Here is a 24,574-nt window from a genome sequence, read left to right on the forward strand (position 1 = left end):
GGGAATGCAATTTTTTTATTTTTATTTTTTAGATTAAATTACGTTCATTCTGAAAAATGTTCACCTTCAAAGCTGAATGACTTTTCTTTCATTTAGTCTCATGAATAGTGATGAGGAACGGAGCCATCGTGGAAAGTGATTTCAGAATAACTGTACTTTTGTCTGCCAGCTCCTCACAGCCCCAACAAATTAGAAATGCAGCATGATCGCCGACATTTGACTTTGCAGATACTTTACAGTTTGTTCTATCTCGTACTGCCGTTTTTCAATCAGTGTGTTTTTACTTTTAATGTATTAGTCACATGCTACTGAAGGATAGAAAAAACAAATGTAGTAAGGTAAATGTAGTGTTAGAGGGTAAATGAAGTAATAGACAGTAAATGTAGCATTAGAGGGTAAATGTAGGGTTAGAGGGTAAATGTAGGGTTAGAGGATAAATGTAGGCTTAGAGGGTAAATGTAGGATTAGAGGATAAATGTAGGGTTAGAGGGTAAATGTAGCGTTAGAGGGTAAATGTAGGGTTAGAGGGTAAATGTAGTGTTAGAGGGTAAATGTAGTATTAGAGGGTAAATGTAGTATTAGAGGGTAAATGTAGCGTTAGAGGGTAAATGTAGATTTAGAGGGTAAATGTAGTGTTAGAGGGTAAATGTAGTATTAGATGGTAAATGTAGGGTTAGAGGGTAAATGAAGTAATAGACAGTAAATGTAGTGTTAGAGGGTAAATGTAGCGTTAGAGGGTAAATGTAGCGTTAGAGGGTAAATGTACTATTAGAGGGTAAATGTACTATTAGAGGGTAAATGTTGTCAAACAAGAAATACATTTGTGAAGGAGAATAAAATACAATAAAAAAAATTAAACAACAAAATCAGAATCACAACCCATATGATTCAAGTTCAAGATGAAATAAACAATATATATGTACACACACATGCTGCAACAGAGACATTGTCTCCTAAGTGAGAAAAAACTAAGAAAACCTTCGTAAAGAGAAGCTCAGCCAGACATGTGAACATCCATTCTTTAGTTCCTGAAACCAACTGAAAGGCCAGTGTCCATCTCTGACTGTGAGCTTCATAAGAAAGTCCAATATGTTCGGATTCGACGGTACATTTCTGCAGCTTTATACTGAAATCTGCCCTATAAATAAGAATCTCTGCTGGAGGTATCAACCTTATATCCAGAATAAATCCGGCTTTATGCTCCACCTTTGTGCGGCGCTCAGAACAAAGGGCGACTTTCTGTTTCATGCTTTAGATTTTTTCTGTTTTTCACTTTGGGTGAAACGGGAGGTGAAGGTTTGAAAAGGCGTGAAGGGTCACAGGAATCGGCCTCTCAGATGTCTCGACAGCATTTCAGTTCCAGCGGGAGGTCGAGGGAAAGGATGAGAAAAAAAACGCTGATGGAGTTGATGCTATCTTTTACCGAGATGACATTTTGATGTTTTTTTTTCTTAAGATGTGTGTGATTGAAGAGGAGCCGCTGGAAGGTTTGAATCGGAGTGAACATGCTGCATGCAAACAGAATCAGACTCTGAAGGAGGCTGCAGGCTGATAAGATCTTTGCAGCATTTTGAAAAAAAAGTGTTTTATTGAAGTCTTTTTTATAAAAGTGTGATTGCGGTAAAGTTATGGACGGTGTTTATCTGGTAAAACTGGGGTGACTTTGAGCTGAAGGTGGAAAACTTTACAACAAAGTCACATCTATTAAACAGTTTCTTTATTATACTGCGTGATTTGAGGATTATTTACTTTGAAATGAATGAAAAACTGATAAGATATGTTCTTTTTGTGTGTCAGCATTGGAGGAAATGTGTACCGTACTTTCCGGACTGGAAGCCGCTACTTTTTTCTCACGCTTTGAACCCTGCAGTTTATACAACGATGCAGCTGATGTATAGATTTTTACGGCGAGCTTCATGCCGTCAATACGTTCAGCCTCGTCACATCAGAATGAAATTACCGAACAGGCCACAGTGGACCAATGACACTGTTTGAATTAAATGCACTCACTAAATTCTTCAAATCAGTCATTTTGGCATCATGGAAAACACAAAGAAATGCATATGATGCAGCTTCTAAGTTAAAGGTAATCGATCTGCCTGTGGAAGAAGGAAACAGAGCTGCTGCACGTCAGCTTGGCATCAATGAATCCATGGTGAGACGTTGGAGTCTGCAGCGTGAAGAACTGACTCAGTGTGTTTTACTGCAGTGTTACAGACACTGTTCGGGATAAAAAGCATTTATTTAATTAAACGTTGAAAAAAATCTTTCTGTGTAAATACCTCATGTTACAACGTGGACACCTGACACCCTCCTAACCCCAGCTACACCTTGAGATCCTGTCCATGAAGACCACAAACAGGATCGGAGACAATGGACAGCCCTGGAGGAGTCCAACACCCACAGGCAGCGAGGAAAACGACACAATACTGTCGTTATCCTCAACAATTACATTTTAAAACGTAAGGAGTTGATCATCTTTCAAAAGTGAAAAGGGTTTTTACTACATTCAAACTGTCTGTGATGATCAGAACTGATGCAGAAATTTGGAAACAACCTTCTCTAAATAACTTTTTATCTGTTTATTTCACTGCATGTCGTTTAAACTTCTGCTGCCATCACGACTTTTATAGATTTGCAAACAACACAGTCAGATTAACAGAAATTAATGCATTTTCCTCAAATCCAGCCAGTTTCTACCTCAGGATATTTCTCTGAGTCTCACATACACAAACATGGAAATGAATGAGCACTCACATGTCGGACAGACTCACCTACACATGTTTTATTGATGCAAAACGTCATGTGGAGATGCATTAACTTTCTTCTCTGGGCTCCGTGAGTCACACAGCAGCAGAGGGATGGAATTCAATAAGGAATAAAAGCAATACTGACAGGTAATGCCCTCACTACTCTTCACAGCCATTTGTCAATAAAGGAGCAATTACTAAAATGTAGCAGCCATTTGTATACCGCCGGAGGACGCGAGGGGAGGGGCCTCTATAGATTTGTTGTGCTCGTCAAAGAGAAAGCACACAAACACACATAAAAGCACATCGAAGACAGAAAACACATTAATATGCACACAAAATAAGCAGGCAAAATTACACTTAAGGCTTCGTTAACAGCAAGATTTGTGCTCAGGGCCGAGTTAACAAATGAATCAGTAAAGCCTGATCGATACGCAGCGATGCTGTTGAACAATTAGTGCAAAAATTCTGCTGCTATCCATTAAAATCTGCACAATTAAAAGTTGCCTAGAGACCTTTGGCTGCAGAGAGTTTAAAGGAGTTTCTAGAAGGAATGCTGTTTGTTAAAGTGTGTGACACTGACACAAACAGGCTAACCATCAAACAAAGCAATTTCCAGCCAATTATATGAGTCAAGCAGGAATCAAAACTCATTTGGACTCCGTCTTGTACTGAGCTGTTATTTCTCCGTCTGCTGCTGCTGTTTATCGCAACATCCTGACAGCTGAGGAGCTTTTCTATTCGCTTTGTGTTGTTTTTTTCTCATCATTCTCATTAAACCCACCAACCGTTCTGCACCGATGACTCCGGACAGCAGTTATTTAAGAGAACCTGGACCTGGCACGGCCCAGACTTGATTTTTTCTCTTTTTTTTCTCACCTCCTTGCCCTTTCTGACATTGATTTTAACTGAACTTTATGGCTATTTACTAGTTTCAAACGGCACATCATGGCTGCATCACTCACTGTCCGCCGGAATGATTTCTCCTCACAAACGGGATAAAAAGGCCTCGTGAAAAAGGGCCGTGTTGTTGGCAGCTTGCATTGCGGGACTGTCTGTAATAATAATCCACTGCCTCAGCACTCGTCTGGTGAGCCAAGAAGGACACGTTTAGAAACTACTGTTAAAAGCTGCATTACTTTAGAGGAGGGCTGGGGGATAAAGCTGAGAGATTTATCTCATTAAAATGTTGTATTTCATTGATGACAACAATTATTTGCAACTTTGAAGACCTATTTCTAACAAAGACCACCACCATTTTACCACTTTAGCAGACTAATTATACACCTTATTTCTTCTACAGTGCGGTTTACACGTTATTTTGCACATTAATTTTCCTGAATAAAGGATGAATAAAATATCTATCTATCTATCTATCTATCTATCTATCTATCTATCTATCTATCTATCTATCTATCTATCTATCTATCTATCTATCTATCTATCTATCCATCCATCCATCTATCTATCTATCTATCTATCTATCTATCCTACACAGGATTTTACCGTTAACACCACCATGAAAAACAATAACTACAGGATATAGCTACCAACGGGCACCATGACTTATCGCGATATTTAATGACCTTTGACTAGTGTCATTTGTTTTAAATAACACAACCTATGTTCTTTTATTCTGGTAGATGTGTGACAGTGGAAGTAAATAAGGAATTAGCAATAAAAACTGATGCTGATAACATAATAACATCAGCTTGAGATATTCTAAATTATAGCCCAAAACAAGACATTTTCTAAATGTGAAAGTAGTTCTTGGTGCCTGAACTTAATTAAAAACAACTGAAAAAGCAAGTGAAAAGCAGGATAAAACAAAAATCACAATAAAACTTTCAAAAGTCTAAAAAAAAATACCAGTTAAAGACAGGACCTCAAATCTAAGTCTGTTTTGATTTATGCCACCTCTACTGTCATTAAATGAGGAGATGTCAGAGCAAAAGTCATGAGAAGGTCTGAGAATAATCAGTAAATATGGAATTCATTTGCCATCAAAAACTTATTTCTCTTTGTGTCTAAAAACAAAAAAAAAACAAAGAAACTTTCAGTTGTCAGAGTAAAAAAAAAAACAAAAGAAAAAGTCCAAATGTGGTTTTGGAAATTCCTTTTTTTCATTCATTTCAAGTAGCATCATTTTTTGTACTGTAATAAATCAAAAAGGAAAAAAAACTAATTAAATTCCAGGATAATTTTTTTGTTTGTTTTTTTCCCGAACAACAAACAAGAACATTAAACAAACAAAAAATTTTTGCAAATTCCTTTTCAAAAAAAAAAAAACTAATTTGGGACATAATTAGAATATTTTTCTCATTTTGTCTTTTCAGTATTTAACAAATTCAAAAACAAAAAAGGTCACATGGCATCTGTTTTTTATTCAAAGCAAAAAATGGACCGTATTTGATTGTTTGTTTTATTCTAACATCTGAAGCTGTTTTACATTTTTGGTTTAGAGATAAATAAACCATGATAATGTCTAATGATACCCAGACCTGATAACTGGTGACTAGAACTTCTACTGATGATATTCATGGAAGCAATAACGACTTATAACGGCCATTTAGTGGACCGACAAGATCATAAAGCTGATTTAAATGCAGTTTAACTTACAAACTTGTTGTTGGGCTTTTAAAATGGCATCATTCTTGCAAGTAGAGCACAGAGGACTGATAGATTTCTGCAGCCAATCATAAGAAAACTCATAAAATTACTCTTAAAATGAGAACAAAGGAGAGTTTGAGTTCACGTTTACTATTAGTTGCTATTATTGGTGCAGTTAAATGCAGACAAAGTGCATTTTCTGCACAGATTCCTGTGTCTAAAGCTGCACCATAAACCCACATAAAGCACTACTCAGATTCACCTCGTCCTTTCTGCTTGTACATAAAGAGTGCAGGCGTGAAGTGGAGGAAGACAGACTAAGTTTGAAAGGTTCCATGCAGAGTTGTGACTCTGGGGGTTGGACAGTGTGTCGCTCTCAGTGCTGCTTCCTCCTCCTCAGGTTGACTGACAGCTGTCATGTGTGTGTTTTCCCATTGATGCTTCATTGACAGCGTTTGTGGGGGCTCTCTGGTTGATTGCACGCAATCAGACGCACAAACACACACCGACAGACACAAAGATACACACACACAGACAAACAAACACACACACACCGACAGACAAACACACTCAGACTGTCCATGGGGGTTCTCCGGATGATTAGAGACAAAGACAGGCTCCCCTGATTGCTCCTTTCTAGGTGATTATCAAAAAGCTCCCGCAGACTCACACAGACGCACACAGACGCACACAGACTCACACACACACTCACAAAGACTCACACAGACGCACACAGACGCACACAGACTCACACAGACGCACACAGACTCACACACACACTCACAAAGACTCACACAGACGCACACAGACGCACACAGACGCACACACACACTCACAAAGACTCACACAGACTCACACAGACTCACACAGACGCATGCAGACTCACACAGACTCACACAGACTCACACAGACGCACACAGACTCACACAGACTCACACAGACTCACACAGACTCACACAGACGCATGCAGACTCACACAGACTCACACAGACGCATGCAGACTCACACAGACTCACACAGACGCACACAGACTCACACAGACTCACACAGACTCACACAGACGCATGCAGACTCACACAGACTCACACAGACGCACACAGACGCATGCAGACTCACACAGATGCACAAACAGGTAAACATTCAGGCTGCAGGTTGCTGATTAAAGTTGAACTCTTGCATGGTGTTTTATGTATATTTTAGCTTTTGTTTGGTGCTTCGATGCCTCTAATAATCATTTACCTGCATGATAATGCAGAAATGGACATTAAAAATATGCATATATGTATAAAAAACACAACTTTGCCACCATACATGTATATTTATACAAATATGAGAAACCACGGGTTACAGGTTTTTTCGATCGCTAGCACGCATTGGTCGAAACTGAAGTCACATGTTCAAAACTCTGACCACAGTCTGCAAAACAGAAGTCCATGTGGACTGAACTATGAATCACTTTCTATTGCTTTCACACAAAATGCATTCAGTGACTACAGTCACCAAAACTCAACTCATGGGACAAGCGTGTTTGTTGCACCCTTGAAGGTTGTCAAGATGACGCAACACCATCTCCTGAGGTGTTTGTGTTGTGTTGTCGTTGTGTTGTCGTCGTGTCGTGTTGTCGTCGTGTCGCGTTGTCGTCGTGTTGTGCAGGATTTTCTGCTCCCAGTTGTTGCGTTTTCTGCTCAGTACATGACAAACAGTAAAAAAGCAGCTAGAGGTTTTTGGCTTGGTGCCAGCAGGCAGCGTGTCACGGGACGTTAGCAACATAAAACTGACATTAAACACACACACTGCTGCTGTACGGACACAAACATAAACACAATATCCCAGAGACAAACGCCTTGTGTTGCTAGTAAAGGGCTGGCGGGTTATGAGGCTGATAAACGTGTCAGACTCACCAGATGGTGGAATAAAACAGTTTTACAGCTGCTTTGTTAGCGTTGACGTGTTTACTCGTCTGCCGTGGATTCCAGGCGTATTTTTATCAGACACCGTTTCACAAAGTTTTCTGCAGGTGTCTGCTGTGCATGCAGGTGTGAAGACGTTCGCTGTCTGACCTCCAGTTATTTAAAAAAGTTCTTTTTTGCTCCTCGCTGTGAAGAAACATTTTATAAAAAGAGAAAAACGTGCAGCTGAACCGTGTTGCTGTTTAGATCATGATGAATGTTGTTGACAGCAAAAAAAGTGAGAAAGAGTTTGATTTAATTAGTAAAGTTAGTCTGATCTTTGGAGAACACACATTGTGTTTGGTCTAATAAAGCTGAATGTATAATCTGCAGCCCACAGCTGGACTTTAATTATTACACATGTAGTCATTTTCATGATACAGTTGCTGGAAATGAAAGTTTGTTTAAACCTTTCTCACACAACGTCTACTGTTTTCATGAAATGTTCATGAGGAGAGCGCTCAGTGTTCACTTCCTTCTGTGAATTTAGATTATTGCTTCCCTTTTATATCATGTATTATTTATATAAATAATAAAGATTATGTAGGAGTTTAATTAGTAGTTTACATAATTCATGTAAAGTGGACTTTTTTAAATTTTGGAAACTTCAGATGTGATCCAGGAGCATATTTATACTTTCAAAGTTATTAAAAGAATGTTTTAAACCAAATTCTGTGAAAACTAATTAATATTACATCTGTGAAAGTGACATCCATCCATTTACTTTCATTTACTTCCATTTGCTGCCATTTATGGGGGTCAGATCTTGGTGGCAGCAACTTAAGCAGACATTCCAGAGGGTTTAGCTACGAAGTTCAACATATCCAGACTTTCTTTGTGTAAGCTGGTTCAGCAAAATAAATCCTCAGTCAGAGATATCAGGTATTACAGCGGTGCTTTTCAACTGTTTTTGTGAACTCAGATTTACTGCTTCAAATTCTGTTCATATAAAAGGAGTTAAATGCATCATGTGACTCATCTTCAACAAAAAATGGACCAATCATGTGCCTCCTGCTTCAGTCAACAGGTTGTTTTAATGGAGAACATTGAGGAACATAAAAATATGTGAGGATAAAAATCTGCTACTGAAGTAATGCTGGGAGAAAACTGTTAAACGTGTGTTAATGTATTTATTTTTGTCACGGGGCTCGGCAAGGTTGAACCCAGAGTGCAGGCACACAGGAGGCAAAACCCATTCTTAAACCAAGGACTTCTATTCAAATGAAACACAAGGCACCGACTGAACAAACCAAAGCAACCAAACTCCATTCAAAAATAAGCAAATTCAACTAAAACCAAACACGGCACTAAAACAAGCTAGAACTGTAAACAAACAAGCCACTACTGAGGCTAGAACCTAAATTAAAAACGAAACGGCTAGACTCACACACAGCAGGCCCGAACAGGGAGGGCGCAGACAGGTCTTAAAGCCAGCAGTCTTAGCTGGGTTAGGGTTAGGGTTAGCTGCAACGACGGGGAGCCCAGGCGAGGACAGAGGGGGAAGCTCCGGGAACCAGCTGGGCAGGACTGAGCAGGCAGGGGGTAGTCTGGAGCCAAAGCAGACCTGGGCAGAGATAATGATCCAGGACGGACTGGTGGAGCGAGTCCGGCTTTAACTGCTGCTGATCACTGATCAGGCTCAGCTGGTGAGAGCGCAGCTGAGCCTGATCAACCAGGACAGTCAGCTGACACAGAGGAGGGAGGGGCCATGACAATTTTACTGATCAATGCAATTCATTATTGATAACTGACAGCTTCACATTAGAGCTGTTCAACTTTAAACTTCACATATTCAAACACATCACTGTATTGAAGACTGTTTAGGTCTGACACTGTCTCATAAAGCAGGATATAAATGTAACTTTTTGGCCAAATGAAAGTGAAACTAAAGTTACTGATTGAAGGTTCTTTATTTTAAATATCACCAGAATAATGGAGTCAACCTACCAAACATAAAAACATATTTATGTGATTTCTGCATCACCAGGTGAATATGTCGAGTTCCCATGGCAACGCGATGCATACAGTGTGTGATACTGTAACGGCTTTACTCAGTGCAGGTTTACAGATAAAACATTTTCACTCAGAGAGAATCATCAAGAAATGATTTGGTTAAAGGGAGACGCTTCTTACAGCCGATTTAAATCTACACGCAGCATCAGTAACCATGGAGATTGAGCTCCACAGCATTAGTTACCATGGAGATCTAGCTTCACATCAGTTACCATGGAGATCAGTGTTTGTAGCATCAGTTACCATGGAGATCGAACTCCACAGCACCAGTTAAATGGAGATCTAACTCCATAGCACCAGTTACCATGGAAATCTAGCTATGCAGGATCAGTTACCATGGAGATCTAGCTCTGCCTCATCAGTTGCCATGGAGATCAATCAGCATCAGCTACCATGGAGATCTAACTCCACAGCATCAGTTACCATGGAGATCTAGCTTTGTAGCGTCAGTTACCATGGAGATCAAGCTCCACAGCATCAGTTACCATGGAGATCAAGCTCCACAGCATCAGTTACCATGGAGATCAAGCTCCACAGCATCAGTTACCATGGAGATCTAGCTTTGTAGCATCAGTTACCATGGAGATCAAGCTCCACAGCATCAGTTACCATGGAGATCTAGCTCTGCCTCATCAGTTACCATGGAGATCAATCAGCATCAGCTACCATGGAGATCTAACTCCGCAGCATCAGTTACCATAGCGATCTAGCTCTGTAACATCAGTTACCACTGAGATCTTGCTTTGTAGCATCAGTTACCATGGAGATCTAGCTCTGCCTCATCAGTTGCCATGGAGATCAATCAGTATCAGCTACCATGGAGATCTAACTCCACAGCATCAGTTACCATGGAGATCTAGCTTTGTAGCGTCAGATACCATGGAGACCAAGCTCCACAGCATCAGTTACCATGGAGATCTAGCGCTGCCTCATCAGTTACCATGGAGATCAATCAGTATCAGCTACCATGGAGATCTAACTCCACAGCATCAGTTACCATGGAGATCTAGCTTTGTAGCGTCAGATACCATGGAGACCAAGCTCCACAGCATCAGTTACCATGGAGATCTAGCTCTGCCTCATCAGTTGCCATGGAGATCAATCAGTATCAGTTACCATGGAGATCTAGCTTTGTAGCGTCAGTTACCATGGAGACCAAGCTCCACAGCATCAGTTACCATGGAGATCTAGCTCTGCCTCATCAGTTACCATGGAGATCAATCAGCATCAGCTACCATGGAGATCTAACTCCGCAGCATCAGTTACCATAGCGATCTAGCTCTGTAGCATCAGTTACCACTGAGATCTTGCTTTGTAGCATCAGTTACCATAGCGATCTAGCTCTGTAGCATCAGTTACCATGGAGATCTAGCAGGTTAAAGGAGAACCAGGTTTGCTTTACTGAAAACTTTAGGCTCTACATACCTGCTAACACTAATCTAGCTTCATACTTCAGCTCTCAGGTGTTCATCTCCCCAGCAACGTTTTTGAGATCCTCCTGGAGAGTCCTGAGGTGTTCCCAGGCCGGATGAGATATGTGTTCCCTCCAGTAAATGCTGGATTATAGCCACAGAATCTACAAAAGAGGCATCTTAATCATCTGCAGAACCATCTCAGTTGGCTTCTTTCAACATGAAGGACCAGTGACTTCACGTTGTCCCACTTCACATCTGATTTCTTCACTTTTTCAGCCTTTTCACGACATTTTATGGTGAAAAATAACACACAAGATGGAGATTAAAGGTCCCACCACCACTGCATTCCACACAATAGTTCCCTTCCTCACGCTGTCCTTTTCTCTCCTATCTTTAAACCTCCGTGTCTGTTTGTGGTGAACATCGGCCGTCATGTGTGAGCCGGTTGGGTTTGAGGTCGTATTTTTCCTGTAAGTTCTCCCCCTCCAGCTCTGGGAAATGAGAGTCAGGAGCTGTGGGCGTTCATTAACGGCACTAAAACTCCAAAATTAGTCTGTCAACCGGTGAGGAGAAGAAAGAGGAGAAAATGGTGATGAAGTGACGGAGGTGGTGGAAAGGGAGAAAGCTGAGGTGGAATAATAACGGTACAATAAAGAACGGTGGTAGAAGGAGAAGATAGAGGGAAGGAAGGGAGAGGTCTATGGAAGGCTGGTTTTCTAATAGAGATATAACTCCATCAGCGAGGAGGAGGAGGAGGAGGAGGCAGGAGTCAAGGAGGAAGGAAAAGGAGCAAAAGGGAAGAACAATCAAACGGGATGATGAGAGGAGGAAGCGGTAATGAACAGCTCTCAGGCAGATTAAATCTAACTGATTGACTGAGAACAAACTGTCCCATTGATCTCGCCCTAATCAATATCCCTGAAAGACAAGGGACGAGTGAGAGCAGCTTCCCTCTACACAAAGCCACCGCCTAATTCTCCCACAGTAATACGTTTGGAATTCATTTAGGTGATAAACGCTTCATTTTGGTTCATTTAGCTGCACTGACGGAACTGACAGGCTCCCATTAAGTGGCATCATTTTAATTAGAATTTGGTCTAATTTTAATTGTGCTGCGTCGGGCGAACGAGGATACGCTCATCCAAACAGCCTCGGCGAGCGCTGATAGGGGGAGAAATGGCACTGATTAAAGGAAAATGGGTGATAAAACGCGCTGGAAGTGATCTGTTCAAGAGACTTTGATTAAATATGAAGACTTGGAGAGCGAATAAAGACCTCCGCCGTCATCCGGCTGACTGCTGGAGGAAACGTTCTCCGACTCTTCGCCTGTTAAAGAGACGCATTAATAGTTGTTTTGTAATTAAAACAGCTGCCGCAAAGCTTCCGATAATATGAAACGACCACGGAAACGGCTTCACCGCATCAAATGTTAATGCTCAGTGGGAGAGGACAAGTAGATTTTGATTAATATCAGAGCAACAGAACCAACGCTCGGGAGGAAATTTCACAAAACTTCACCCAAGTTTTGAGATAATTCATTTATTCATCCATTGTGTTCCACTTTTTCACTTTTACTGAACAAAATTTAACGTCTTTCTGTCTTATTTTAAAGGTATTTTGTCTTTTTCCACAGTTTCACAGAAACTTCAGGCGCAACATCCCATTAAGAATGTCCAAATATACAACTGTAGTGTATAGTAGTCTTCTGCTGTTTTACTTCTTGTAGAAACACATTTTCTGATGATATAAACTCCAACACATTGATTACAATAAGACTTTAAGACATTTTATCATGATCTAAACATCACTGTAAGTCTTGCAACTTGTACTAGCATCCAAATAATTATAAATTCCACTGATTTAACCACATATTACTATTTTATACTCCTTTAAATCTAAGCCAGGCAACTAAATATCCACATGTTAAGGAGTTTCAATGATAATAAAATGAAAAAGTCTAACCTCTTTCTTGGTCAGGTAGTTTCTCCAGGTGTTAGTTTTGTATCTTTTTGTTGGTTTTCTCTCAGTCAAGTAGTTTTTGGATCAATTTTCTGTTGGTTTGTATCCATTTTAGGTCATTCTGTGCCTCTTTGATGTGTTTTTTCATGTGTTTATGGTAGTTTTGCAAAGAAAATTTAGATTTTGTGTCTTTTTAATGTAATTTCTCCCATTTCAAGACATTTCTGAGTTCTCTCTCCTTCTTCATGTTGTTCTGTTTCCACAGAGCTGCGGGATTTTATATTCTTTACTGTCTTTTTTGCATCTTGTAGTTGATATCTGATGTCTCTTTCTTTGTATTTTTGCTCATTTTGTGTCTTTATGTTGGTTCTTTCTTGGTTGGGTAGTTTTTGCATGTGTTTGTGTTCATTTTGTGTCTATTTTCTGTTGCTTTGCATCTCTTCATGGTCATTTTGTGTGTCTTTTGCTGTGTTGTTGCGTCGTCTTTGTGGTAGTTTTGCAAAGAAATTCGATTTATTTTTATTTTTTTATTATCCCTTATTAATTCCACGAGGGGAAATTCTGATTTTCGCATCTCTCCCCAATGGGGGGAGTCAGAGCGACGGGTCAGCTGCAGTACAGCGCCCCCTGGAGCAGGAAGGGTTAAGGGCCTTGCTCAAGGGCCCAACAGTGGCCACATCGGGGCTTGAACCTCTGACCTTCTGATCAGTAGTCCAGAGATTTAACCACTGCCCCGGAAGCTTCTAGCAGAGGATGGATTTTCTTTCCTTTTATATCATCTATAATTCTAACGGTGTCCTACTGCCAGAAGACATTCTGAGTTCTCGCTCCTTCTTCATTCTGTTTCCAAAGAGTGAAGAAAAATGAAACAGGAATAAAAATAAAACTGTTTCAGGTTTAGAGGGTTAAATAGACTTAAAAACATCTTGAATTTAATCAGACGAGGTCCTTGAAGAAACACTAATTAGCCTGAAATGTTTGAACCCTGGACAGGTGCAGTTAGACCATTCTGCAGCAGTTAAACTATAACAACACAGAAAGTCATTATGATTCACAGCAGATCATGTGAGTTTTTACTTTAATTACCAGCAGACTTCCCTGTAGCTCCACCTTCATGTCATACAGTCCAGTAGATAAACAGGAAACAACCACCTATTGATCATGCTGCAGGTCGTTCCTTATCAATGCTGAGGCAGCAGATTCATTTTTTGTCTTTCTGGCGACCTTTCATAGGAAATCAATGTCTTTTGCTTTTTGTACACAGACATGATCAAAGGTGGCTAATAAGGATGCTGTTCAATCCAATACAGACCAGAGCTACTGTATCCTCCAATGTACTGTCAGTGAAATCCCTCCGTCAGGCCGATCTGCAGCCACCAAGCTGGAAATCAAACGTCAGCCTCATTAGTTGGTTTAACAAAACTATTTATATATAGCTGGAAAAATATGGAAAAATAACTCCTCAATAAGCCGACAAACGCATCTGAAATTCTTACCAGAACTCACTGACCATTTTCTCTGTAGTTCATTATGATAAAAGTGTATTAACCCTCCGGTTGTCTTCATTTACGGGCACCAAAAAATATTGTTTCCTTGTCTGAAAAAGTCCCAAAATTCTGCAAAAATTTCCCTAAATTTCTGAAAATTTGCAAAACCTTCAGGAAGAAAATTTCTATAATTCCTTAAAAGTTTCCCTCAAATGTTTTATTTTTTTTTTTTAAATCTACCAAATTTGGCAAGAAAAATTTGTAAATATTTTTCAAAAAATGAGTAAAAATCTTCCAAAATCTTTTTTCCACCAAAAAATGTTCAAAGATTTCCCAAAAATGTTGAAAATGTGGACATCAGAAGTTTCACTGTGAAAATATATTTTTTTCCCACATTTTCAAACTTTAAAACGGGTCATTTTGACCCGCAGGACGACACGAGGGTTAAACACTGCTAGAAAATTATAATAACGTGGAATATAAAAGGTGTTCTTGGGGTTTCTAAAGAAGTATATAAAGATTGATGCAAACAGGAAACAGTAAAATATGAGATGTATCTCTCTGTGGTGATTTTGCAACTTTTTGTGGTGATTTTCCATCTTTTAGTGGTGATTTTGCAACTTTTTGTGGTCATTTTTCATTTCTCTCTGGTGATTTTCTGTCTTTCTGTGGTGATTTTGCAACTTTTTGTCTTAATTTCAGCTCATTTTGTGATGATTTTGTGTGTTTTTGTTGTGATTTTGTAAATTTTTGTGGTGATTTTTCATCTGTGGTGATTTTGTATCTTTCTAAATATTGGTTGAAATGATGGGTAACAGAGTTAATAATGAGATATAAACAATGTTTGTTGGGATTTTTTGGTTTCTGATACTTCTGGATAATTAAACATGACCTGGGAACATCACTGCTGTTCCTGAGGAACCAACTGAACAGGAGGGTTAAAGATTAGATCCGGATAAAGTTTTGCAATAAAATGAGTAGTTCACAGGCTGTTGAAAAGTAAAAAAGATAATCTACCTTTCAAACCCATCGGTGGGTTTTTTTTAGGGGTTTAGAGAGTTAGCAGTAAGAATGAGAACAAGAAATGAGCAAGCAAAACTGCAAAAAATCTAAAAGAAAATGAAAAAATTTACACTGCCGTTCAATAGTTTGGGATCACTCAGGCAATTCCATGAAAACTCCCACTTTTATCCATGTGCTAACATAACTGTACAAGGGTTTTCTAATCATCAATGAGCCTTTCAACACCATTAGCTAACACAATGTAGCATTAGAACACAGGAGTGATGGTTGCTGGAAATGTTCCTCTGTACCCCTATGGAGATATTCCATTAAAAATCAGCTGTTTCCAGCTACAATAGTCATTTACCACATTAACAATGTCTACACTGGATTTATCATTCATTTAATGTTAACTTCATTGAAAAATACTGCTTTTCTTCCAAAAATAATGACATTTCTAAGTGACCCCAAACTTTTGAACGGTAGTGTACATGTAGCTGAGAAACAAAACGATAAAAGTCAGACAAAAAAACTACAAAAACAAGACAAAATATTGCAAAAAATTACAACGAGACGCAAAACATCAAAAACAAGAATCAAAATGACAAAAAATTAGACAAATGTCACGAAATAAAACAAGAGACAAAAAAATGACAAAAACGAGAAACAAAACCACAAAACAATCAACAAACAACACAAGCAAGGCAAGAAAAACACGAAACACCAAAAATGATGCTGAAAACAAAGGGAGGATAAGAAGTGTTGCAGGAGCACTGGGAGCAGAGCGTCGCTGCACAGGGAGAACATCGTCAAAGTCAGGTTTCTAAGTTTTTGCAGTGACATTCTCTGAACTTTTTGATCACACTTTGTTTATCCTGCAGTACATTCAAATGATTTCACAACAGACTAATGAAATGATTGTGCACAACCATCACTTGGTTAAAAAGTTGTGTTCCTGCCCACAGGAAACATCTGTTTGTTTTAAAAAAAAAACATGTCAAATATGCCTCATGATGGCAGCTTGTTGTTTTTCTGCTGCTGTCAGAGTAAGTTGAGTGAAAAAGCTAATGCTGCATGACAAGTGACACCTTCTGCCCTGTTTGGACAGAAATAACAATACTTCATAGAAATTAACTATTGATTACTGCAGCCTTAACTGAAATCTGATTAATACGGCTCCTTTAAAACCCTAAATCCGTCTGATAGGAGGCTGATGCTGGTGAGATCACACCAGAAAAAAAGGTGTTTCTGTTTCAAAATGTGAGAAGTGATATCCTCTTTTAAGGCATCTATAAATGTCCTTCCTCCTACACTCACCATCTGCCTTCAGTGTGGAGGAACTGATGGCTGAGAAGATCACTACAAATAGCAACATCTAGCACTTCTTTCATCCTCCTTTTTTCTCTCCTCATCATTCCTTCTCCACTTTCACCTCGTCACGCCCACTTTTCGTCTCCATCTTTGTTTCTACAGAGCAGCGGTGTCAAGTTTATTTTAGTTCAGGTTCAACATTCAGGGCCAGTAAAACCACAGCATAATAGCCTATAAATAACCACAACTCCTAATGGTTCCTTTGTTTCAGGGCAAAAATGAGACACAAAATGACTAAAGTGAGAAACAAAATGACAAAAAATGAGACAAATGACATGAAACAAAGAAGTCAAAATGTGACAAACAAAGTGGACAAAAAAGTGAGACAAAAAAACCGTAAACCAACAAAAACAATGCTCACAACAATGAATGAAGCGAAACACAATGCCAGGCCTGCTGCTGCAGACTCCAGATAGTCCTCTCCCCTCCCCTCTGTTGTTCCTAGGTGGGCTGGGCACAGAGGCAGGTGATTCTGGTAACTAATCAGCATCAGCAGAAGCACGAGCAGGTGGAGCTCAGCCAATCAGGACTCACCTCTGCTGCAACAAAGACGGACTCCTCTCACCACTCATTGCCGGCCCGTGACCATGATCCAAACAACTTGTCATGGTTTAGAAATTATTTTAAATTTATAGTTTTACTAATTTACAATCTGCAGTTAATGTCTTCTCTGGAGTTTTTACACTTTGAGGGCTGGATTGGACCCTTTGGAGAACCGCTTTTGGCCCGCGGGCCTCATGTTGGACACCCTTGCAGTAGAGGGAAGGAGGGATGTTTGCAGAGAAGATGAGAAAAGAGGAAAGTTTAGTTCACCTCTGCCTCTCTGCAGCAGCTAATGGATCCGTTAAAAGTGCTGATTTCTGCAGAAAGCCGGTGAGTGTTTTTGGCGTGTGCAGGAGGAAGTGTGGAGACTTTCCCCGAGATTCCTTTCCTTACACGACTACATCACTCTAGCTTTTTTATCTGCTGTGGAGGAAAGTGTGTGATTCAGCGTCAGTGTGTGGAAGTGACAGAGATCTAGATTTAGCTGCTTGAAAGAGGCAACACTTTTCTACTTTGTTCCATTATGGCAGAAACACGCATCGCCATTTAATAATACATAGCAGTCAGCGCCACCCCTCACACGGAGACAAATGACAAAATGACAAAACAGGGATGAAAGTTCGGCTGGAGAAGAAACGCCGTCGTGCCACTCAGACAAAACCGCTGACACTTCAGATCGTTGGATGGACTGAAAGTGGGGCCTTTTACCGTCCTTTCTGTGTCCTGATTTAGAAGGATGTGTCTTCATCCCCTCCATGCAGAATCCTCTTTAAAACATACCACTAAATGGACTGTTTGGTCCATTAACCCTCTGAGAGACCCAAAAACCCACCAGCAGGTTTAAAAAGAAGCCATTTCTTAAAAAAAAAAAAAAAAACTAAATTACACCATTCATCAGAAACAAAAACTGTAAAAAAAAAAAAAAAAAAATTGGTTCTTGAAGTAACTGTCCATAATGTACCAAAAATCTAAGCTTAAACATTTATTCTACATGTCTCATATTAAAACATTTGCCAAAAATATACCGTTTAATGCAACAAGATTCTGTAAAACCCCAAAAATTCTTCACTGATCAAACAAACAAAAAAGACATTAGTGACTCAGATGTGACTGGTAGTTAAGTTGCAAAAAATTATGCAAGTTTTTGACAGAAACTGCAGCAAAGAGTAGAAATCTAAACTAAACGACTAAATGGACTCATGGTGTTTGATCCATTAACCCTCTAAAAGACCCAAAAACCCACCAGCAGGTTTAAAAAGAAGACTATTTCTTTTAAAAAACCAACAAAATTACACCATTTATGAGAGCCAAAAACTGTAAAAACTAATAAAATAATTGCTTCTTGAAGTAACTGTCCATAATGTGTCTTTGTCTGGAAAATTATACAAATCTAAGCTTCAACGTTTGTTCTACATGTTTCATTTTTAAAAAATATGCCAAAAATATACCGTTTGAAATAACAAGGTTCTGTAAAGAAGAAAAAATTCTGCACTGATCACACAAACAGTGAAGCTATCCGTGACTCAGCTGCAACTGGTAGCTAAGTTTCATAAATTATTTAGATTTTTAGGGAAACTGCAGCAAAGAGTAGAATTCAACTAATTAAAATTAAGCAGTTTATTTCCAGTCTTGGTAACATTTGTGGACACATAAAAAAAATTGTACATGTTGATTCCAGGTTTTCTCAATTTTTATGGAGTAAATAAGAAAGAAATTCAACTTTTCTTTTTGGATTTATGGTAGTATAATTGCCGCATGCTGCACAGAAGGCATTTCAGAGATTCTCTCCTTCTTCATGTTTGTTCTGTTTCCATAGAGGTGAAAACTTTACATTAAAGCTAAGAATGAGCCGAGAGTGACGAGAAAAAAAAGCCACACGAGCAAAAAATGCCCAGAAACTATTTGGAGTTCAGGAGGTTAATCAATGACCACAGAGGGACCTTAACTGACAGAATAGTTATCTGAGGTTTTGCAAAACATCCTGCTTCCAACAGCTTGTGAACCACATTTAAAAAGACGATGAAAAACGATTCCTCTTCTTCCGGCTTCTTGTCAGCCACTTGTTTATCCTCAGACATTCATGCTGCATCTAGAAATGTCATCAACACCTTTTCCACTCATGCAGCCCCATATCATCATACTCCCACCTCCATGCTTCACTGTCAGGACTATGCATCCACTTTGGTAGTCCTGGTCAGGTTCTCACCAAACATCTGGACTCCGTCTGATTCATGTTCTTTAGTGAATCTGAACTGTTGTGAAGTTTTTCTCCTCCTGCTGTGGACTTTCTGCTCTCTGCTTATTATTGTGCCACACATACTTTCTATTTTTAAATCCACAACATCCTGTTTTCCTCCAACTCGAGGACCACATTTAAAGAGGCTAAGAAAAAGGAAATACTACGACAGAAGTTTTCTCACTTAACTGAGCATCATTGATAATGCAAGTAATCACAGCGCTGTCACTGAGGTTAATTTTACCAACAATTAAGACAAAACAAGAAAACAAAACCAAGAAGATGGCAATTAAAGAGCAAAGCAGTGATAAATGGCAGTGAGTAGATTTAAGAAAAGAAAAGGAATAAAAGGCTGAATAATAGCCAAGACCATTAAATTAGGATACGCACTAAGGCATATATTCTCAGACCTTCTTTTGTTTTACATCCTCTCATTTTTCATGCAGAAGAAGCACAATTTAAATTCATTAGTAAAAGAGCCAGCGTTCCTCTATTTACATACATGAATACGATATTTTTCCCAGGACCATAATTACTTTCATAAACAGGCAGACAGTGAGCGGAGTGCTAAATATGAAATTCAATCAACAAGTGGCATTTTTAATAGCGTTTCCTGGCCCTGGTTCATTCTGCAGAGACGACAAGAAAAACACTCAGAGAGCAGTCCTGCTCCAAGGCGCTCAGTCCTGCTCCGAGGCCGCTCAGTCCTCCTTCAAGGCCGCTCAGTCCTGCTCCAAGGTCGCTCAGTCCTCCTCCAAGGCCACTCAGTCCTGCTCCAAGGCCGCCCAGTCCACCTCCAAGGCCGCTCAGTCCTCCTTCAAGGCCGCCCGGTCCACCTCCAAGGCCGCTCAGTCCTCCTTCAAGGCCGCTCAGTCCTGCTCCAAGGCCGCCCAGTCCACCTCCAAGGCCGCTCAGTCCACCTCCAAGGCCGCTCAGTCCTCCTTCAAGGCCGCTCAGTCCTGCTCCAAGGCTGCCCAGTCCACCTCCAAGGCCGCTCAGTCCTCCTTCAAGGCCGCTCAGTCCTGCTCCAAGGTGCTCAATCCTCCTCCAAGGCCGCTCAGTCCTCCTTCAAGGCCGCTCAGTCCTCCAACAAGGCTGCTCAGTCCTCCTACAAGGCCGCTCAGTCCTCCTCCAAGGCCACTCAGCCGTTGGATCATTTCTGACAGATGAAATCCTGAAAAGATTTGCGGCAGAAATCAACATAGAATGTGTCCATTTAATATAGATGAACCCACAAACAAAATGACCTTGTGCTGAGCACAGGTGTGTGTTATGCATGTGTACGTTATGTACGGATACCGAATCGCGTGAACTAAATATGTAGCAGAATTGATGGGACTCAGAAACACCCCCACAATTTAATCAGTTGTTCCTTGGATTATTTCTGATGGATAAGTCCTGAAAAGTCCTCAGTGGTGGATTAGTAGTAGGATCACAATCATGTGATCATCAGCAGGCAGCTGACGTAGCGTTCACTTGTTGTCATGGTTACAGTGATGCTGTGCTGCTATCTGGCAATGATACAGAAATCTTTAACTAATCCATGGATCCAGACTATAAGCTGCATCACTGCCAAAATCTAATCACTTGATCCTTGTGTCATTTCTGACCTTCCCTGGAATTTTCATCCAAATCTGTTATTCTGTTTTTGAGTAATGTTGCTAACAGACAGACAGACGGACAAATAAATGCTGATCGTCACATAACTCTACTGTTCCTTGGCAGGGTAATAAATGTAAAAGTCTTGCTCAAATCTAATCTGGAGTGTTTTCAGTGCCACATCAAGTCGATTAAAGAAGATCTGACACTTGCTGCAACACTTTGCGAGTCAAAACACAACCAGCGGCTCTCAGGACTGGTGATTTCCCTGTAATGATAGACGGTAGTTTGCATGCACAGCTCTGGGGACACACATCTATATTTTATCCCACAGCCGAGACTCTGGAAGTGGTGGCGAGATGGAGAGGGGACACGCATTCATATTTCATCAGAGAGACACTTGGTCCAAAACAACCGGTAAGTGGTAAAAGAAAAGGGACAGTGAGGGAAAGGACACGCATTCATATTTCATCCCACAGAAATACAGAGTTCATAAAAAGAGACAAACAGCGGAGGACGGGGACGGCCGGCCACTCGCTGAGAACTTCGTCAATAAATAGGCATGAGGGACACTTTGGGAGACGAGGGAGGAGCGAGCATCCATATTTCATCAGAGAGAGGCGATTGGAGTGGCTGCTAACAGGTGGGTATCAATATAGATGCATCAGGTCCATTTAGGACGGAGAGAGACGAGGCAGAAGCACATCTAAAAGCTGATAACTGCCTCCGTGAATACAGACACATCCGCCCTGACGTTTACAGACAGCCGTTAGACTCTGGGCTGCTTTAAGACGTCCATTTACTGCAGTCCTTGGTGTTGTTTTTCCAGAGAGAGCTGCAGCGGAAGTTTCTGCTGCGATAGATTAAAGTCAACACCGTGAAGAATTCCAAAAATCCCAAGTAAAGCGAGGCACTTGAAGGCAACACGGGAAAATCTGATGACAAGATTATGATGGTCGGATTAGTCTTAAGGTTAGGCTTCACTTTGAGTTTCTACTTTGGGGCTGAATTTTCAATATAGTGTTTACAAAGTGTTGGTTTTTGACTATTTTTAGGGGGAAATTCCATTACTATAAGTTGATTTAATTTTGAATCATTTAGCATTTACGTGATATTGCACAGATGTTTACTGTATGCCACTTTCTGCAGGTGAATTTCATTTTTTTGTGGAAAAGTAAAGAAACGTTTGCAGTCTGGGCTTTACATCCAGAAGTGGTGCCAGACTCAAACGTCTCCTGCCGACTCTGACAAGATTTATTATGAGCTGTTGATATGGCGGGACTCTATTTACAGCGTTCTCTTTGTATTTCACAGCGTACCGGAGTCTTATGTCCGGTGTCTGGGTGGCATTCCTGCACTGGTGCACTGGTGCACCGGTAGCGATGCGTTTAATGTAGTGATTAATGCAGTGATTGGTTTACCAGAGCTGGAGAGGGAGTCTGGCAAAGCCTGTTGAGGAAAGCATGCAAGAAACATTTCTGAAGGTTTGCAGCCTAAAGAATAAATACGTAGTGACTCTCACTACCAAGAGGGGGATCAGACTGCCGGTTTAACTTGTTTATAATGTCAATATACTTTAGAATGAAAGAAAATGGAGACTAGAAACATAAAATGAATGTCTTTCCTCTTTTATGAGTCATTCCAGAAACGTCCCACGCATCAAATTTCAAATAATCCATGTAGAAAATCCTGAAACATGCAGTTGTTGTCTAAATGTTCTTGTCCTGAGACCAAATCTAAAAAATCTAGAAGAAAAGAATGTTTGAAAATATTTTTAAAATACCAAATAAGTCTGTTCCCCCTAAAATGACATTTTTCTCTTGTCCCCCTGATGACCAAACTGGATCTCTAATGAAATAGTTGAAAGGAAATTTAAATCTCCTTTTTTTGATTTTATTTGTTTTATTGATGTCTCTTGGAGTTGTGGGAAATTTTTTTTTAATCAGCACAATATTTTAAATAAAAATTGTTATGCAGATAACGTGTGTCCCACAACATGTTAACAGAACCTCTTGATGTTTTTTTGGTCTCGTTTCTGTTGTTTTATGTCTTGTCTTTGTCATTTTCTGTCTTGTTTTTGTCATTTACATCATCAAACAGTTTTCCTAAAGAATGGGTAGACCAAAGCCTCCCTGTAACTGATCAATATGGAGCAGAAAAGTGTAAAAGAGAATGTGTATTTTTCAAACATTTTGAAGCCCAGATATCCTCCAGGTGTGGAATGATCCGTATACATCCACATGTTAGCTTCTCCCACACATTATATCCAAACACTGAGAGCCGCTCAGTGTTTTTCAGTCACACCTCCTCCTCCTCCGGATGAACAGATCGTCCTCTCAGTCCGGCGTTCACAGCGGGGTCGCCTGACCCGACTCCGGGCCGAGTCAATTTTTAGACAAACATCCAGCCTTTTACCGAGCTCCCGGGGTGCTAATGTATAGCCATTAAGCACGCTCCAGCACACACACATTCAAGCACACAACATTTCTCCTGCTAAGTGACACAGATTCCAAAGCATACATCGCTGCAAACACACAGTCGTACAGGAGAAATGTTCAAGCGCGTATCCTCCGTCTTTCTCCTTCCTTTTTTTTTTTTTTTTTAAACAACACACAATCCCCTGGAAACTTGAGATTGCCTTCTCCACTCCAGTGCATTGTGGGTACAGGACTGACTAATCGTTGTGTCACAAGCATACCGAGCTGCATCTCTCTGCACTAATGTAGTGCCTCGGTGTTTCCTGTGTGTGTGCTTTTGTTTCGCAGGTCCAGAAAACAGCAACTCCACTCATCGTCCGCTGAGATGTTCCCGTTGTGTGTCCGAGTGTCTGTCAGCCTCCATTTGTCGTTGTGTAGGTGTGTGTTGTGTGTTTGTGTGTCGCTGAGGGGAAATGAGGGCTCCTTATTTGGCCTGACAGAGCAATGAGCCGCTGAGACGAGATGAGCCTTATTTATCGGGCTCCGGGCCGCTCAGACTGGAATGATCACAGCGGTGCAGTCGTGCACTCTCGTCACTGTGTGTGCTGACAACATAATTGCTTGGCCTGGCATTTCAATTCACCACCGCTAGATTGCTGTGGGCTACTCCATTCTCTGCTCTGGTAGCCACCGCTGCTAATAATCCAGCGGAGGCCTCGGTTGCATTCTGGCCGTCCGGTCTGGACCCGCCACTGAGGCTGATTTAATGTGAAGGATATGAAACGTACATCTGATGCAGTTTTTACGTAGAAACTTTTAGATTTTTTCAGTTTTGCTTGCTCATTGCTTGTTCCCATTCTTACTGGGTCTATACATAATTGCAGGACTCTTTGTAGCTGACAGGTATCATAGTTGACATTTTTGCTGTTTTCAGGACTAAAATCAACATTTCTTTTATTATAACCAAACACCACATGACATTTTTAGAGAAAGATTCTTCTAAATATTATATAAACAATTGAATAAAATTGGAATTGAAAGTTATTTCTAAAGATATTGTAGTAAACCTGTTGACTACTTTATATTAAATAACTCAGAAAGCCTTGGAGTCTGGCCAGTCTTTTCTTCAGGAGGAAATGACATCATGTGGAGCAGATCATGTGATCTGGAATTAACACACTTCCTGGAGAGGTGTTTTTGTAATGGGTAACTTAGTGGAAACT

At 40.3% G+C, this 24,574-nt stretch overlaps 1 protein-coding gene and 1 long non-coding RNA gene across 2 annotated transcripts in view; one reads left to right on the plus strand and one right to left on the minus strand.

Annotated features, from left to right (window-relative positions):
• LOC118469631 (uncharacterized) overlaps positions 1 to 24,574 on the minus strand; it is a 48,479-nt gene that overhangs the window by 9,483 nt on the left and 14,422 nt on the right. The gene's annotated exons all lie outside the window — the stretch shown is intronic.
• LOC118469630 (merozoite surface protein CMZ-8-like) lies at positions 17,144 to 21,082 on the plus strand. The gene is made up of 2 exons (XM_035943603.2): positions 17,144 to 17,429; positions 19,971 to 21,082. The coding sequence occupies exons 1-2, from the start codon at positions 17,392 to 17,394 to the stop codon at positions 20,503 to 20,505; spliced, it is 573 nt and encodes a 190-aa protein (XP_035799496.2). The 5' UTR covers positions 17,144 to 17,391; the 3' UTR covers positions 20,506 to 21,082.

Source organism: Amphiprion ocellaris, chromosome 16 (genome assembly GCF_022539595.1).
Source record: "Amphiprion ocellaris isolate individual 3 ecotype Okinawa chromosome 16, ASM2253959v1, whole genome shotgun sequence".
NCBI classification, from domain to species: Eukaryota; Metazoa; Chordata; class Actinopteri; family Pomacentridae; genus Amphiprion; species Amphiprion ocellaris.

Excerpts from the sequence above, each read along its gene's own strand:
- LOC118469630 (XM_035943603.2), top strand. The coding sequence starts at position 17,392 with ATGGATCCGTTAAAAGTGCTGATTTCTGCAGAAAGCCG. Across the intron at positions 17,430-19,970 it reads CTGATTTCTGCAGAAAGCCG|AGACGACAAGAAAAACACTC; the intron begins GTGAGTGTTTTT and ends TTCATTCTGCAG.